Below are 18,685 nucleotides of genomic sequence, written 5' to 3'. Positions count from 1 at the left end.
ATCGTTTTAAATTTTTAGTATTGGTCCTTATATATCGTATTAACAATCGAAAGATGGTCGAAAGAAAAAATCTCTATTTGACAGGGTTTCTTCCTATACCTATGAATTCCATTGGACCCAGAAAGGATACATTGGAAGAATCCTTTTGGTCTTCCAATATCAATAGATTGATTGTTTCGCTCCTATATCTTTCAAAAGGAAAAAAGATTTCTGAGAGCTCTTTCCTGGATCCGAAAGAGAGTACTTGAATTTTCCTAATAACTACATTTTTTACATTTAAAATAAAAAGTAATGTATTTATATATTATTAAAAAAAATATTTATGAATTAATTATTTTAAAAATCATGAATTTCAGTATGTTTTACAATTTAAACACAAACTTGAAAAATTCGTAATTGTTTGAAAAGTTTGAATTTGCAAAAAATAAAAACAAAAGTTGATATCTTAAAATTTCTAAAATTAAAATTTCGAGTTAAATTTACGAAACACGCTAAAATTTATAAATTTTTTTCAAACAATTAATCATTCATGCTAGATATAATAAGGTTGAAAATTAAATAATTGCATTTTGGAGAAGGTTAAAGGATTTTTTTAACAAATACCCTATATGTGTCAAAATAATCTAAATTTTACTAGAGCAAAAAGGAAAGTTGAAAAATACACTTACCAACTTTCAAATTGCACAAATAACTTTTTTAATTAGGCTTAAGGTCTGAAAAACTACCGACCTTTCAAATTTTTTTCAATAGCACCCTCACCTTGTAATTTTTTCAATAGCACCCTATTTTGTATTTTTTGCTTTTAATAGCACTCTAAATTAAAAAAATTAGATGATTTGATTATTATAAGGATGAAAATTTTCAAAAAAACTAAATTTAAAGGTGAAATCGTACTTTTTTCTACTTAAACACTTTTAAACAAGTTTTTTAACTTAAAAAAATTCAAATAAGTCCTCAATAAATGAGTTTAATTTGATGATTTATGGTGCTATTGAAAGTCAAAAATACAAAATAGGGTAAAATTGACTGTTTTACAAGGTCGGGGTGCTATTGAAAGCCGAAAATACGAAATAGGGTGTTATTGAAAAAATTACAAAGTGAGGGTGCAATTGAAAAAAAATTAAAAGGTCGGTAGTTTTTCAGACCTTAAGCCTTTTAATTAAAGAAAAAACGGTCAACTATTATTAAGGAAATCAACTGTTATAAAAATCAGAAAATCCTACAAAATCTCAAAATTTATATATATAGAAAAAAAAATTCAAAAATCTTCAAGAATCATTAATTATAATAACAATTTATTTAAATTAATTTCCATATATAACGGCAAATACATGATTATTCAAATACATTATTCTTCAAAAAATAATAACAATTTATTTAAACCAGCTGTAATTATTTCTTCAACAAAAAAATGATTTGATTTTTTTTAAATAATAAAATTTTACTAATAGTTAACTAATGACTAACCAATATGATTTTTTTTTTATTTTATAAATGCAGGAATGACAACATTGAAGGTTATGGTTTATCACAACGGAGTATGGAAGGAAGATCTTTATATGGACATTGAGTTTACTTTCAGTTAACTAATAGTATACTACTACTCATTAAAAAATGTCAGTTTGTTTTTAATAACTTAACATTTGGTTGAAAAATAAAGTTAGCATGAAGTTAATATGCAGTTAACTAATATGATATTATTCTGTAATCCATTCTCATATTATCTATAAATTTACTACTTTAAAGGTTTTTTTATGTGGACATTGAATTTACTTTCAATAAATTAATAGTATGCTACTATTAATTAAAAAATATCAATTTGTTTCTAATAGAGCCACCATTAAGAAATTATTTTCTACTCTATTATATCTTAACATGATATGATTTTTTGTTAAATTGAAAGACCAGATAAGGATAAAAAATAATTTAAAGACCGGATAAAAAAAAATAGATATAGTTTATGGATTTAAAAATGGATTATTCCTAATAACAAACTCCACAATAATTATATAATAGAAACTATAGTCTCGAGAAGGTATAAAAAGATTCTTATATCTTTGGAGTTCCTCTGTAACAAAAATTATACAGTTGGAATAATTTATTTTCTCAAAAACGAGTCGGCTTATAACAATTACAAATAAACTCAATCCGAGCATTATATTTTTTTTGAAATTCCAGACATCGACGATCTCTTTTCCGATTGGACCACCCTCCCAAAAGTGGACTGCAAGCCCAAAAGGGATATATAGCAGTAGGCTAGGATGTACAGAAACTTTTTGTAGGGTGAGTTTCCTTATCTCGAAAACTCTCAAAAAAAATTCGAAAATGTTTCGGGCCCGTTTCTGTAAATACTAAAAGTTGAAAACTCGTTTCCGAAAGGGAAACCCATTTTCTATATAAAAAAAATCTTAAATAACTAAAAGACTCTAAAAAAAGTTATCTATAAATAGAATGACCAAATCAATTACCCATATACTTTATATTTATGGAATTTATTGATATGTTATATTTATTATATATTCAAATTATAGACTTTATAAATATGAAAATTATTGATATGTTAAATTTGTTATATATTCAAAAAATTTATCTTATTAATTGTTATAATAATTTATATATATAAAAATAAATTTTTATAAATAAAATTTAATATATATCTATATCTATACTATATATAAAAGCACGAGGGGGGGGGGGGGGGGGACAGGCAAATTTATTGAACAATTCTTTTCAGTTTACTACTAAATAAAGGTTTTATAGTCATTAACTAATTAGTTATTTAATTAATCACTATTGTAATTAAAGTCCTAATTAGAATAGGTAGCTAAATTATCTCTAATTTAGTATGTAAAAAATAACTAAATTGTCTCCAAATTAGTAGGGATACCTATCTTTTAGTTTGATGAACTACAAAATTAAAATACTGTATTTGGTCAATATAATATTATTTAAATTTCTATTTTATTATTTTTAAAGATATTATTAATAAAATTAAGTTAATTATTTAATTATGGTTATTATAAAATAAAAAGAAGAATAAATTCAGTACGGAAAAAAATTTAATAACTGAATATATTATATTTACTTTTATAAAATTTCTTAACTAATTTCATATTAATTATAAATAAAAAATTGATATAATTATAAAAGATTTACTAATATGTTCATTGACGAGTTACGTTACGAGCCACGTGCATAGCACGTAATGTGAAACTAGTATGTATATATATATATATATACATACATATATATATATATACATACATACATATATATACATACATACATATATATACATACATACATATATATACATACATACATATACATACATACATACATACATATACATACATACATACATACATATACATACATACATACATACATATATATATACATATATATATATATACACATACATACATACATATATATATACACACACACACACACTCATATTTATAAGGTCCTTTAATCCTTCTTGTAAAGGACCTTATAAATATGAGGCCTTTTAATATTAAAGCCCCAATTACTAAAATATCTAATTAATTTTAAAATTAAAACCACAACATCTAACACAATCCAGCAATAAGTATATATAAATAATGAAACATATATATTTTTAAAAGGACCCCATATATATTAGGGTCCTTAAAACTTGAGACCCTATACATAGACCTTATTGGCCTATGCTTAAGGCCTGACCTGCGTATATGCCGTGTAATTTAAAGAATGATTGTGTTTTTCTAGCCCTTTTAGGGTTTTTAAAATAACAAGATAATGTTTTCTTGGATCTTTTGAATCAATTGATGAGTTGGTAGTAGACCCAAAAAAGAAATTATACTCTCACACAATTTTAGGGTGATGAGAATGAAGTTGGGCCTAATTTTCATCTTGTAGATATGATTACAGACTCAAATGGTAACAGACCGGCAGGCTCTAGAAACCAGGCTTGCTACTATCAGTGAATATAGAGGAAATCACACAGAGCACGGCTAAACACCATAATAATCTCACTTTTACTTCAGCATCTCCGTCTTGAAAAATACTGTTGAAGTTTAGCGTGTTTGAATTTTAGACTTTTTCCTTTTTGATTTTACGGTGGATTTGCCAATGGTTGTGGATTTTTCTTCTTTCTTCTGATCTTCGTCTTCTTCGTGCAGCAGTCTTTTCCCTTTGATTTTGCGACTACAACGGCGATGAGTTGCCGATTCATAGGTTGCCGGTGATGGCGGCGGTGATGGGTTGTCGATTTAAATGTATAAATCTACAATAACAGCTCAATCTTATGAAAATGGAACAATCGTCGATTAATGGGTTGTTAATCGATGGTTGTGGCGGCTAAGGGTTTCCCATATTTTGTGGATTTGTTGGAATTGACGGGTTGCGGTGGTTTGCTGACAAAGGGTGGATCTGATGAATTCAGTGCTGGATTTTTGATTAAAATGGGTAGTTGATAATATTGGGAGTAAGTAGGCATGCAGTGTACTAACGGTGTATTAGTAGTTTACTAAAAGTTTTATAAATTTATTTTAGCGAAGTAATGAGAAAATAGAACCAGAGATAAAATCTCTTCTCCTCTGTTTAGTTTTTGATTAAAATATCGTTATACTAGGCAATTTGGCTCTTTTAAATTCATTGTTAAATTAAGGGCATGGTTTATCATGAATACTCTGTCCTGTGGGTTTAAATTAAGGGCATGATTTTTTTATAAATAAATAAACTGATAGTAAATTGATAGTAAAACGATAATAAATTGATAGTAAAACGATAGCTATAATGTTTAGTAAAACTAATAAACTGCTAGTAAACGGATGGTAAATTAACTTATTTTTTAGTAAACTGATAGTAAATGATTAATGAATTAACCATATGGTTAAAAAGTAAATTAATAATAAATTTGATTTTTAAGTAAACTTTTAGTGAACGGTTAGTAAATTGATAGTAAACTTTTTGTTAGTAAACCGATAGGAGATTTACCGTATTTTTATAAATAAAAACCGTTAGTAAACTGTTAGTAAACCGTTAGTAAATTTATTGTTTGTAAACCGTTGGTAAACTGTTAGTAACCCGATAGTAAACTTACTGGGTTTTTAAAATAAGAAACCGTATTTTTCAACTCAGAAAGTGTAATTTCGCAACTTTTAAAAGTCAAACCGTAAAAATCAACCCAAACTGGTCAAACCGTATTTTTGAGAATATTTATACACAGTATGGGTATTTTTGAAAAACTCTCATGAATATATTAGTATGGAATAGTTGTGGTTTGGCCAGTCCATATGCAATTCGGTTTTTGATGTGTATGAAGATGTAATCTTTTTTCATTATGGTTTGCTGTTTATGAGGAAGGAATCTTTTTCCGCCTCTATTTTATAATTATTTGTAACTAATTTTTATATATTATAAAAATATTTTTTAATAAATAAATAAATAAAAATAGATTTTTTTAAGAATATTTTGCTAATTTTAATATTTAATTTTATTTTAGAAAAATAATTGCAAATTTTTATTTAATTTTAGTGTAATTTATGCTAATAATAGGTATAAGAGATATTGAACTTTATTTGTTTTAATAAATTTTTTTATAATAACAGCAATCAAGAGAAATTCTTATGTTAACTCGGTCTACCACGTCATCCGTGGATTAAGTCAATTATATTATAACACCTCATTAAAATGAGGGTATTCTTATAATTTCGTTTGTTATTTGCATACACTTTTGAATGATGATATTACAATAATACCCTCATTTTAATGAGGTGGTATGATATGATTGGCTTAGTTCACAGATGATGTGGTAGACCGAGTCTACCTAAAAATTTCTCCAGCAATCAATTAATAAAAATTGATAAGTTCAAGAAGTCAACCAATGAAAAATTTAGTTTTTGTGTTAATTAATCACGATGTATAAGTTTAAGGGGAAAATTATTAGTTAAAGGAATGTACTCGTTCATTATTGGGGTTGAACCACAAATGCTGAATGAGATGTGAAAATGGGACAAATTGATAAGTTTTGGATTAAATTAACTACAAAGTTAAAATTTGTAATAGTAAAAACAAAGAAAAGAACAATCAATCAAAAAAACCTATTCTCATTCTAAAATGTAACTCTCAGAATAAAGAATATAAAGTACAATCATTAATAACATTCAATTGATAAAAAAAATTAAACATTATAGTGTTTATTGGACAACAACTGTCCCATAAGCAATAATCTTTTTCAATTAGAAAATTATTAGTAAGAAAAAGTGGAGAAAGGTATGATAATCTTAGCAAAAGGCTTAAGGAAGCCTCAAAACCAATAGTAATCTGAACTCACTCACTTCACTTCAGTAGTCTTTTTTGAAATAAAACAAAAAAAAAAAAAAAAAGTCCTTCAAATCCCAAATTCTTTCCTAACTCGTCTGAGAAACAAAACTGATTAAAATCTGGAGAAATTCTATGGTTGAGTTTACCATGTCATCTGTAAATTAGTCTATCATATTATAACACGTCAATAAAATAATGGTACTATTATAATATTATTTATTACATTTTCTATACATTTGAATGATAATATTACAATCGTACTACTATTTTAATAACAGCTCATAATGTGATAGGCTCAGGGATAACGTAGTATACCATAAACTGAATAGAATTTCTAAACCCCAAAGCACAGGTGAGTTGGTAAGGTGCTCTCCTTGGTTAAATAAGATCCCGTGTTCGAATCGTATTATGCAACCATTTAAAATTTGGGGTCAGAGTTTTGCCTCTCGCAAGAGACCTACCCGACTCGAGTGGAAATTAGTCTGAATATGAAAGGTTTAGAAGAGTTTTTTTTAGAACTTATTTTTTATTAATTAAGAATTTTTGATATTTTATTTATTCTACAAAACTTATTTGGATCAAACATTACTCTATTAAAATCGATTAAAAAAAGTCTTTTTGGTAATATCAATTTGTCTATCAAAATCAATTAATTCACCAATTAGTTATTTTAATCAATTCAGGACAATTTTCCATATTTTTACCTTGATTAAAAATAAAATTATACAAAATGTAGAAATTCAGAAACCCAAATGACCTATTTTGTCTTGAATTAACCTAAATATAGAGAATATCATCGTAAATTGATACAAATATAAAATATTATCCATAATTGATTCAAATAAGTAAATTGAGTTAAATGATATATACTTACAAATTTAGGGACTGCAATGACACTTTATTCAAAAAAAAAGTTAAGATAAAAAAGCAACAAAATGTAAATCCAATTTTAAAAAATTTAAAAAACACAAAAGTGCAAAAACAAAAAGTAAAAAAAAAAAATCTGAAAATAACCCCACAATTCTTGCTTTCCTGTCTAGCTAGACACTCAAATCTTTTCCCTTCGCATTCACATTTTCCTTTCGGTTTTCTTCTCATAAATCTCATGAACCTCGTGACCCTAATCACCTCTATAACATGACTTTAATCGCCAGCAAAATTCATCACTATGCGCTCTCCTCAGCTCCTCCGTAACGGCCGCGCCGCCGGCGAAACACCGTCGCATCCTCCTCCACCGTACTTCCACTCCACTGTCTCCGTACACAAATTGAAACGTTTCAATTTGTTAATTCTCGTTTTTCGAATTTCAACTTTTTGCTTCTGTCTCGCTTCTTCTATTTTCATGCTCACTAACTCTCGCCGCCCCGGTTCGCCCCGCTGGCACGATTTCGACGCCTTCCGATATGTTTTCGCGGCGAACTCAATCGTCGCCATATACTCTCTATTCGAAATGTCGGCTTCGGTTTGGGAAATTTCACGAGGCGCTACTTTATTCCCCGAAATTCTACAGGTTTGGTTCGATTTCGGTCATGATCAGGTAAAATTACTAAAAGCATCCCTATAATTTTCCATTTTTTTAGGGATTATGATGTGATTAAATGACGGCGTGAGTGATTTGAATTTTGATTATTCAGGTGTTTGCGTATTTGTTACTGTCGGCGGACGCGGCGGCGACGGCGTTTGTGAGGACGTTGAGAGGCGGAGACACGTGTACGGCGAGTAATGCGTTTTGTGTGCAATCGTATGTTGCTGTAGCGTTGGGATTTGCCGGGTTTCTGTTTTTAGGGTTGTCGTCTTTGCTTTCGGGTTTTCGGGTTGTTTGTTTTTTAATTAACGGCTCTCGTTTTTATTTTTGAATTTTTAACTTAGTGTGAGAGAAGAGTAAAGTTTTTGGTTTTAACCTTTTTACTGTGGGAGCGAGAGTAACTGAGATTGATACGGTGTGACTGAGTGTCGTTTTGCTTTGGTGGATTCTGTATTTTATTGTACATAATGCTTTTTATTGTATTGTTTGTGTAAAATTATTTTCTGACTAATTAAATTAGCTTCAAGTTTACTGTATGATTTGAAAGAAGATTCAGTTATGGGGTCTTTGCGTAATTATGCCAACAATGACATCTTACCCTCCAATTTCTTAAACAATATAATGAAAAAAGTAGTTGAAAATAAAACAAATCTGGTCATCTTTAAGTGGAAATAATTATCTTTCAGCTATTTATCGTTTGTAATTGAAGCGAACAATCATGAAACTCGACTCGATTCGGCTCTAAATTTCAACTGAAATGTAATCAGTATTCATCTTAGACAACAGTGTTTGTACTCTGTTGGATAATTTAAAATCAAACTCCAGTAACGTCAAATATGTTTACAGTTTCTTTAAATGTAAAATACTACTACTACTATATATTTATGTCTAACTATAAAAAAATATAAAATAAATTAATCAAAATACAATTCGGTCTGCAATCCAATTGAGCCAAATATCTTGATTTTTGGACTCAGTTCAGCATTTGATTGAAATAGCTTGAATCTAAACGCAACTCGATTAACATTAAATCAACTTTTATTATATTAAAGTCAATCGCGAGTAACCGGTGAATTATTCTACTCAGAGTACAGCTATAGTGCTACTTAAAACTATTACACCAAAGTAAATCAAAACTACTAGAGGTGCTAAGAACATCATTACCCTTAAATTTCACAGCAAACCACTTGCAGAAGCGGTCAATAATCTTATATATGCTGCCAAATAGATGTCGATAATATAACTTTGAATGATTTGCTCACTCAAAGTGAATATCACTAAAACAAGACTAAAATTTCTATTACATGATTGCAGCCGAGCTACCAAAATTTGACAATGTTGAAAGTCTTTTAGTTGCCTTCATATTTGGGGTCAGCCACCACATAATGGTATGCGATCACCAACGCAAATATAAAAATGCCAAGGAAATTGGCAACAAATCCCAAGTCCTGATCATCAAACATCTGCAAAACCAGAAACGAAAACCAAATGTATCATTTACGTGATGGATGCTCATTTATCTCAAATCAATAACATCAACTTTGTCACCATCAAAATCAGTTGATAATGCCTACAATATTATAAACCGTCATGAAAATATAAACCTTAATACCTTAGTGTACCATTCAATTCAATTTTTCATCAGCTACAACTTCTTTCATAGCGAAAGTACAAGAAAAGTGATGTTATAATGTTATTTTTGAGAGGTTTGTAAACAATTTTATTTACAGTCACATTGCATCTTGTAATGCCATATCACAATCATTTAAAAGCTTCTGAATTGAAATAAAATAAAATAAAAAGCACGAACCGTTATTCAACTAGATACCACAAAACCTTTTAGTATCACACTTGAATTTTAAAACTTAAATTTTCATTGAAAATTGATGCAAGAAACTGCATAAGAAACTTACAAACCACGAGCTGAAAGACCAGCTGCTTTCATTAGAAACTTTACCTACATTTCGGCGTTTCATTTCCGTTTTTAGAAAACCATAAAACCCTACTATATCTATAACCATACTTGCATAAAATTTCGTTTTCCCGTTTCCGATTCATGCCGTGCTACTACATAAGAGTTTTAATTATTTTCTCAAAATTTAGAATCAAGAATGCATCCACATAAGCCAGTGGAAGCAGGTAATCCGTTTCTAAACACATCTAAACAACAAATTTTGACAAATGTATATGGTCATGAATTTAGTCAAAAATAGTTTACAAACATTGATCTGTTAACAAATCTAATATGTAACATAAAATTAACAAACAAGAACTACATTTTCAACAAACCCATTAAAGCTAAACAATTAAATGACCATATTTTGTCATGAATTTTCCGGGGGGAAAATCAAACAAGAAAATGAATATGATCATGAATTTTCCTGGAAAATAGCTAAAAATTAAAGAAATAAAAATTGAAAGAGAGTGATCGCAGTGGGAATCGAACCCACGACCTTTAGTTTCGGAGTCTAACGCGATATCCACTCCGCTATGCGACCCTATGTATTCACCTACTCCGCACTTTCAAATTTAACCCAGCTCTCAAAATCTCTAGTAACCAGACAAAAACAATAAAATAATCCAATCGAATTCAATTAGATCTGGTGATAGATATTAATGAGAAATTACAAATAATACCTTATTTTGGCTGATTTGATGCGACAAAAGGGAAAATTCTGCAGTGGCGATTAGTGATGAAAGGTTCAGAAGCGTCGCCCCTCTCGATCTCCGCCGCGATCTGGATGCTGTGATTCTTGTTACGGTTGTGGAAATTTAGGGAACTTGGAATTGACAAGTATTGAATAAAGGATCAATTCACCCCCTCAACTTGGCACGAAATATCAAAAAGGTCATTTTAGAGCGTTTTGGGTCAAACAGACCCGCAACTTGCGTTTTTTGGTCAAAAAAACCCCTCTGACAAAAATTGTACAGAACGCGCTGAAGAAATCGCGTTATTTCTTTGTGTCTTTAAAATTGCGGGAAAAAACTGACACGTGTAGGGCTTGGATCCTTCATCATAACGTCTCTGAACAAAATAACATAAAATCAAAAAACCCCTTAATTTCTTCGATCATTCTCATCTGTTCTTGGTTTTCTCTAACCTAGGTTAAAATTGGGGATTTTTTGATTTCTATCAAATTAGGCAAAATTAACTGCCATCGTTTCTTTTCAAGAGTGAAATATATTGCGCTAAAGGTAACCCAGATAGGATTAGCTGTGAAAGTGGAGCATTTGGATGCATTGAACGGTGCATCAACTGTGAACTGATAAAATCAAAAAACGTCTCCAGGTACGTTTTTCCTTTCGTTAATGTCTTCTTTACAAGAATGAGAGTTGTTAACGGTGAGAGAGAGTTGTGTTGATTGTTTTTATTTGTCGTTTTAGGAATTTTTAATAATTTCTGTTTTTTCAATTTGTTATGCCAGAATGGTGGAATGTATGCCTATTAAAGTATATTTGAAAATTAAGCATGGAGGAGTGTTTGTCTTTAATCTTGATTTTAGATATACTGGGGGAAAGTACTTTAGGCAAGTGATTAGTGATTTGCATCAACTGAATTATAAGAGAGTAACTCATATAGTGAAAGGGCTGGGGTATGGTCAAACTCCCAAAATATTTTGGTTGCCTAATGGGGGACTTTTGGATGGTGATTTGAAGTTTATGTACAATGATGAATTTTTGGATACTTTGTTAGAAGAGGGTAGGGTTTCGAGGGTGGTTAATCTGTCTCTATTTTTAGATCATGAAGTAGATCAGGCACATGTCATAGGTGAGGGTGAGGTTTTGTTACTGAAGTGGACAACTGATGTGGAAGCTGATAATGCAGAGGAGTTAGATAGAGATGATGTAGTTGTGGGAGAGGGGGTACATACTGGGGCTGCAGTTGGGGGATTAGATAGAGAGGAAGAGGTTGTGGAGTTAGGTGTGGAGGCTGATTTGAGGGAGTTAGATATGAAGGATGAGGATGTGCAGTTAGGTGCAGAGGCTGAAGTTGTAGAGTTAGATGTAGAGGAGGATGGTGAGGGTTTAAACCCAGAGTCTGTATTTGAAAGGTTGAATTCAGAGGACAGAAGGGTACATGAGGATTTGGCTAAAATGTGGTATGAAATAATAGCAAGGAGAGAAGCTGGTTGGGTAGAAGAGGGGATAGAGGTTGAGAGTGAGGCTCCTCACACCCAAGCTGATGATCCAGTGGCAGTAGAGGCAGAGCACTTATTTGATACAGAGTGGCTCAGTGGGTTTGATGCAGAGGTAGTGCATGAACCAGAAGTAGAACCAGCAAGAAAGGAGACACCAGTCAGTAAAAGGGCTTCATCATCAAGGGTGAAGAGGAAGCAGCCAGCTAAGACTCAAAATAGGAGCAAAGCATCTGTGACTGACAAAGGGAAAAGAAGGGTAAGCAAGTGGGCCAATTTGTGTGTGAGGAGAGAAATTGATGCAAATGTGGATGAAGAGAAAGAGGATAGCAGTGGTGATGAGAGGGCATGGGAGTTGACCAATGAGGTTGATTATTTCTCTGATGTGAATGATGAGGAGTTGCTGAATGCTAGAAGAAAAATGAGAGAGAATTACAGGAAAAAAATGGAGAGAATTGCAAGGGCTCAAAGGGAGGCAGAATTAGGTGATGATGAAGGGGTTCCAGAGCAAGTAGGGATGGATGTCCAGGGGATTGCAGATCCCAATCCTATTGTGAAGGTGGTGTATGATCCTAGAACACAATCTTCTGCATTTGTAGTTGGAATGATATTCCAAAACGCTGCCGAGTTTAGAGAAGCTCTAAATAAGTATGCAGTTAACAGAGGTGTTGAATTGACAATGCTGAAGAATGAACCAGCCAGAGTAAGAGCTACTTGCAAGAAGGAGGGATGTGAGTGGACTATCCTGGCTAGCAAGCAAAGTAGCACTGGGGATTTTAAAGTTAAAACTTATGATCCCCAACATATGTGCTATAGAGAGTTCAAAGTAAGGCAGGCAACTCAAAAAAATTTGGTGGATTACTTTAGAGATAGGATAACTAATTTTGATCACCTCAAGGCCAAAGAACTCAAAGCTAGGGCTATGAAGGAGTTGAAAATGGATGTTTCTGAAATCAAGTGTAAGAGGGTGAAAGCAGAACTTCTTAAGGAGTTGCAAGGGGATTATTTAGAAGAATATGGGTTGTTGTGGGACTATAGGGAGGAGCTGCTAGCTACTAATCCTGGGAGTACAGTGGAGGTGTTGCCTGATAAGGACAATCCTGCAAAATTTGGCTGCATGTATATTTGCTTTGAGGCTCTAAAGAAAGGAAGGAAGGCTGGCTGTAGGCCAATTATAGGATTGGATGGATGTTTCCTGAAGACTATATGCAAGGGAGAACTGTTAACAACCATAGGATGGCAACAATCAGAGATTTCCAATTGCTTGGGCAGTTGTGAGGACAAAATCCAAAGCAACTTGGAGGTGGTTTTTGAAGCACTTGAAGCATGATCTTGAATTGGGGGATGGCTCAAAGCTGACACTTGTTACTGATATGCAAAAGGTAAGCACACTTGTTATTTTGTTATGTCATTCCAATAAAATAGTTGTTAAATATGTGTTTCCTGGTTTCTTGTTTCAGTGTCTGCTTCCTGCCATCAAGGAAGAATTTTCTGAAGCAGAACATAGATGGTGTGCACAACATATCTTTATGAGGTGGCAGAAAAGATGGAATGGAGGAGATTTCAGGAAGCAGTTCTGGATGTGTGCAAGAAGCACATATGAGGAGTACTTCCATGACCAACTTGAGAAGATGGACTCATTAGGTAATGGTTATGTTGAGCATTTGCTCACATATCCCCCACATACATGGTGCAAGGCATATTTCTGTTTTGATGCTAAGTGTGATTCTGTGGACAATAACATGTGTGAGTCATTTAATGGGGATTTGTTAGAAGCTAGGAAATTGCACATTTTAGGACTTCTAGAATGGATTAGGAAGGATGCCATGTCTAGGATTCATAAAAAAAGGATGGAAAGTCAGAAATGGTACACTAATGTGAGTCCTAGTGCAGTGTTAATGCTTGAGAAAAATATGAATAGGGCTTGTAATGGCCATGTAGAGTTTAATGGTGATGCACAGTATGAGATTTCAGAGGGGGAGGATAGACACACAGTTAATATCAACACTAGAAGCTGCACATGTAGGCTTTGGGAATTAACTGGTATTCCCTGTCCACATGGCATTGGTGCCATATACCGTAGTGGAAGGAAATTGCTAGACCAGATTCATGATTTTTATGGGAAGGACAAATACTTAGCTAGCTACGGGTTTGCAATGATGCCAATAAAGGGAAAGGCAATGTGACCTAGGACAGGAAGAGAGCCCCTATTGCCACCAAAGCCCATCAAAAATGCTGGTAGACCAAAAAGGGCAAGAAGAAAGGACCCAGAGGAGCCAAAACCATCAGGAAAAATGTCAAGAGCAGGAGGTGTAATGACTTGTGGGTACTGCCATAACAAGGGCCATAATGCAAGGGGATGCAACAAGAAGAAGAAAGGTATTCCAGTCACTGAACATGCATGGCAAAAGGGAAAACAGAAGAATCAACCTGATGAAGAAAGTAGAGATTATGTCCAAGAACAAGCAACAACAGAAGGACCAACAATTGCAAGTGAAGAGCCACCATCTGCAACTGAACCACCCATGGTATGCTTCCCATTAAATTTTTCAATTGTGTTGTGTATTTTTCATGGGGGTGAATTGAGACACATCTATGTACTTTCATTTTGCAGGAATGGGATAGGGGGCCTCTGCCAGGGATTAGCATTGGAAATTCACATCAGAGAAGAAACACTGAAGCATCAATAATGTGGAGGGACAAAGGAAAGACACCTCTTCCTAATCGCAAATCCAAGAAAAACATGTCAAATTCAGTAGGAGCAGGACTTTGTAGGGATGACATTACAGGAGAAGTTGAATTTGATGTAAGTATGGTTTCTAACCCTATTAAGTGATGTGTCAAAGTTATCTAATGTGTACTTATTGCATTGCAGCCTGGTCAACTAGGTGAGAAGCTACTAAATTCACAAAATCCCATTCCTAAGGAGCTACAGAGAAAGATACACCATAAAGTGAGCACTGTACAATATGAGGGAAGACCTTACTATGGAAGATTCAGGGCAACTGGACCTCAGTGGAAGGGGAGTGAAAGCATCTCAACAACCCAACTGGAATCTGAGGTACAAAGAAGGATATCAGACATGCAGAGAAACAAGGGGGTTACTGTTGAGTCAGCTCCTAATCCACCATATAACAGCTTCTCCATTCCCACACCCCCTCCCTTCCATAGTGTAGGCCCACAAGCTGTCAGTCACACATTCTCTGGTCAGTCTGTTTCACAGACTGATTCCAACTCTGTCACCACACCAGCTCCATTCTACATGCAACAATCCACTACTATTGGATCACAAGTTTCACAGTCAGGCTCACATGTACCTGCAATGCAGCATATGCAAAACCATGGAGATACAGCACAAGCAAAGAAGCAGAAGCCAACAAAAAGAGTGAATCCTCCTTTCAAGAAACCAACAGCCAAGCCAAATTGGAAGCTTTGATTGTTTATGTAGTAATTTAGTTATTATTACTTTTTGGTGAAAACTGCTTGCCTGTATGCACAATGATATTTATGTTATGCAGATACAATGTGCTTATATGCACCACATTTTGGGCAGTTTGGTAACAAGGTTATTTGTAATGACTGTTAACCTTTTTGGGCAGTTTGTTAATAGGGTTCTTTGTAATGAATGTTAACTTTTTTTAGGCAGTTTCACCTTTTTGTTAACTGTATCTTACCCTTTAGTTTGTTATATATGTGTTGTTATTAAGAGCAAATGATAACAAGAATCACATTTGCTTGAACAAAGATATTGCATTTATAATCAACAATTCCATTACATATTGCATTGCCACAAGCCTTTAGGCACTACTAATAACAACAACTAAAACAAAAAAAACAAGCATCATAACAATCCCAAAAGCACCAGCCACAATCCAGAATCTTCTTTTGTACATATCACCCTCTTCTCTTGCTAGTTTCACCATCAATTCAGATGACATTGTCACATCAGAATCATACCTCGGCTCTTCTCTATTTCCCATGCCATTAAAATCTCGATTCAGACTAACCAATTCTTCATTTTCATCTAGCAAATCATTAATAAGTTGCTTCGACCGAGCAGTATAAGCATCATCAACCCAATCAAAGAAACCACATCCAAACTCACCTTTTCTGCACCCAAAAAACCTTCTGCCTGGGTTTTCTTTGGTCCAAGCTACCCAAATCGGCGCCTTCACATAAACCCCGCAATGACAATAACGATCTCCTCCTTCGTAGTTAAAATCAGGTCTATTGGTACGCTCACATCGAATGGAACGTCGCCTATTGGGTCGAGCTGAAGATCCTCGAGATGTGGAAGAAGATGACATCTTCAGTAAATAAGGAAGAAATTAGAGTTACAACTTAGACAATTTAGCTATAACCAATTAGGGATTTGAAAAACATAATTGATTGCATTTAATTCAAGATATATCAGTTAGGGATTTGAAAGAGGAAAAATTTAGGGTTCATAAAAAAATTGGGGATGAAATGGTCGTTATTTTCTGAATATAAAGAACTTTTTCTTATTAAAAAATGAATTTAATTGAACGCGTGAGACTCAGTTTCAAGGAGAGGGGATTTTTTGACCAAAAAACGCAAGTTGCGGGTCTGTTGACCCAAAACGCTCCAAAATGACCTTTTTGATATTTCGTGCCAAGTTGAGGGGGTGAATTGATCCTTTATTCAACAAGTATTTGTTTGGACTTTGGATGTTGTAAAAATGGGCCACAAATTGAGCCCAATCTAAACTAATTCCCATCTTCATTTGGTAAAAAATGGGTTTGATTGAACTAAATTTATGATTTTTTTTTTATAATTTGGAAAGGGAAACGCTTGTTAATTTATTTTTTTAAACTGTCATTTTTTTTTTGAAAATCGTTTATGAGACAATTTCTTAAAACAGTTATAAATTATGTTTTTAAAAACCACTTAAATTGGCTTTAAAAACCACACTGTAAAAAGATTTGGAGCAAGATACCAAAGTGTAAAGGTAATTTTTTTTTGACGCTTGTAAAAATAGAAATTTCTGATTTTGATTTTGGGTTAAATGCTATAAATGGTTTTGTTCTCTAATTCTCTTGGATATTTTTGTAAATGTTGTTTGAATGAAAAGTAAAACGTATAAGATACTTTCATAACATAGTATCTTTTTTTCTTTCATATATAAAATGTCCTGCAATCTAGGTTGTAGGAAACTCCTATAACCATAGACATGACATCTTTTGAGTGGTCATCTTCAATGCATTTAATATATTTGCAAAATTTTAATTTTAGTTCTTATATTTTGGTGAAAGTTATATTTTAATTATTTAAACTATTTTATTTTTTCATTTTTCCAACTACATTTCTTATTGATATTTTATCATGAATGAAAAATTAAATTAAGAAAATTTAATTTATATATTAATAATAATATATAATATTATAATTTTTTTTAATAATTTAAAAGTTATTATTATATCTATTGCCTAAAATCATTTAATTGTATTTTACTGTAATTTTATAAAATAAAAACGAATGAAATATTATGTTTATCTAAAATAATATATTATTTCAAAAAAATTAATTAATAAAAAAATATTAGTAGCTTAACTTATAAAAATATATACTTAGTTAACTAATTTAATAATTTTTATTAATCTAATTTCAACAATTATTTTATTATCTGCAACATTACCGTCTAAAATAACTACTAAAATATAAAGGATGATTATGAATTGAAAATAAACGATCATACTGCTTACGAGGTTGCAATTTTAGAAGCCACAAGTTGTGTGGGCATGTGTTTTGTAAAATATAGGAATTAAAGTTGAAATTTTGCAAATATATTAAATGCATTGAAGATGGTCACTAAAAAAATGTCATGTTAATGGTTGTAGGAGTTTTCTACAATCAAGGTTGTAGGAAAATTTTATTCAAATTTTATTAATTTGAAATATGAAAAAAATACATCAATGAAATAACTCCTCGACAGTATTAAATTAGTCATTCCAAAATTAAATGATGAGAGCTGCAAATGCAGTTATCGATAAGATTTTTTTTGGCAACCGAATGAACCACCCAATTATAATAATAACGTATTAAGAAAAGCTATCAACCAAATAATTATATCATCTTTAAAAGAAGAACTTACGTTATAGATCTATTCTAAATTGGCCCGTTATGCTCAATACCTACTGGATCAGCCCATCTACTATTAGGTCTATTTTCTGGGCTTGTCAACGAATTCAAAAGGTGATTTCTTACTAATAATATTTAATTCAATTGTGAAAACTTGAATTAAATCAATAACAACGCATTAAAACAATTAAAAAAATTGCAAATAAATATGAACCATTTTTTATGTTTGTTCTTAATACAGTTGTTTTGTAAATAAAAAGAATCAAATCTGATTTATAATATAATATACATAATTAAATTTAAATCAAATCTAGTAGTTCATGATTTAATATATAGTTTACCGCGACCTGAAATTAGGCCCGAAAAACCGAGACGCAAACATATACATATATACATCTTGACTTGATGATAGAAATATTTAACTTCAATTTACATGTCATTTCTTAAATTAAATCTGGCTTACAATTTTCATTATTAAAAAAATTAAGGATCGCAAAAACAAATAACTAAAAACAGTTATGTGTTCTTTCTAAAATTTGAAGGTTGAAAAAATATTAAAAATTGAAGGGTGGAAAAATATTAAAAATTTGAAAGGTGAAAAAATATTAAAATG

General features: G+C 31.9%; 2 protein-coding genes and 1 non-coding gene across 5 annotated transcripts; 1 reads left to right on the top strand and 2 right to left on the bottom strand.

Annotated features, from left to right (window-relative positions):
- Positions 1–7,285: 7,285 nt before the first annotated feature.
- On the top strand, positions 7,286–8,373 carry LOC126659667 (CASP-like protein 4C1). Its single transcript, XM_050352986.2, has 2 exons — positions 7,286–7,849; positions 7,947–8,373. Exons 1-2 carry the CDS (start codon positions 7,481–7,483, stop codon positions 8,166–8,168), a joined length of 591 nt encoding a protein of 196 aa, XP_050208943.1. The 5' UTR covers positions 7,286–7,480; the 3' UTR covers positions 8,169–8,373.
- Positions 8,374–8,857: 484 nt separating this feature from the next.
- On the bottom strand, positions 8,858–10,613 carry LOC126661166 (dolichyl-diphosphooligosaccharide--protein glycosyltransferase subunit 4A-like). Of its 3 annotated transcripts, none has more exons than XM_050354975.2 (3): positions 10,475–10,613; positions 10,284–10,387; positions 8,858–9,300 (listed from the first exon to the last, which is right to left on the bottom strand). In XM_050354975.2, the coding sequence occupies exon 3, from the start codon at positions 9,298–9,300 to the stop codon at positions 9,187–9,189; it is 114 nt and encodes a 37-aa protein (XP_050210932.1). In that variant the 5' UTR covers positions 10,284–10,387; positions 10,475–10,613; the 3' UTR covers positions 8,858–9,186. The 3 variants fall into 3 exon arrangements, with proteins under 3 accessions (XP_050210932.1, XP_050210931.1, XP_050210934.1); XM_050354974.2 differs by having other exon boundaries at positions 10,291–10,387; positions 10,475–10,609; XM_050354977.2 differs by lacking the exon at positions 10,284–10,387 and having other exon boundaries at positions 10,475–10,605.
- TRNAR-CCG (transfer RNA arginine (anticodon CCG)) lies at positions 10,263–10,335 on the bottom strand. Its single transcript has one exon. It is a non-coding gene; the product is annotated as a tRNA-Arg (tRNA).
- Positions 10,614–18,685: the final 8,072 nt, after the last annotated feature.

Source organism: Mercurialis annua, linkage group LG8, assembly GCF_937616625.2.
Source record: "Mercurialis annua linkage group LG8, ddMerAnnu1.2, whole genome shotgun sequence".
In the NCBI taxonomy this organism is placed as follows: Eukaryota; Viridiplantae; Streptophyta; class Magnoliopsida; order Malpighiales; family Euphorbiaceae; genus Mercurialis; species Mercurialis annua.
Note: the sequence above shows the minus strand (reverse complement) of the source record. Positions and strands in the feature narration are given on the sequence as shown.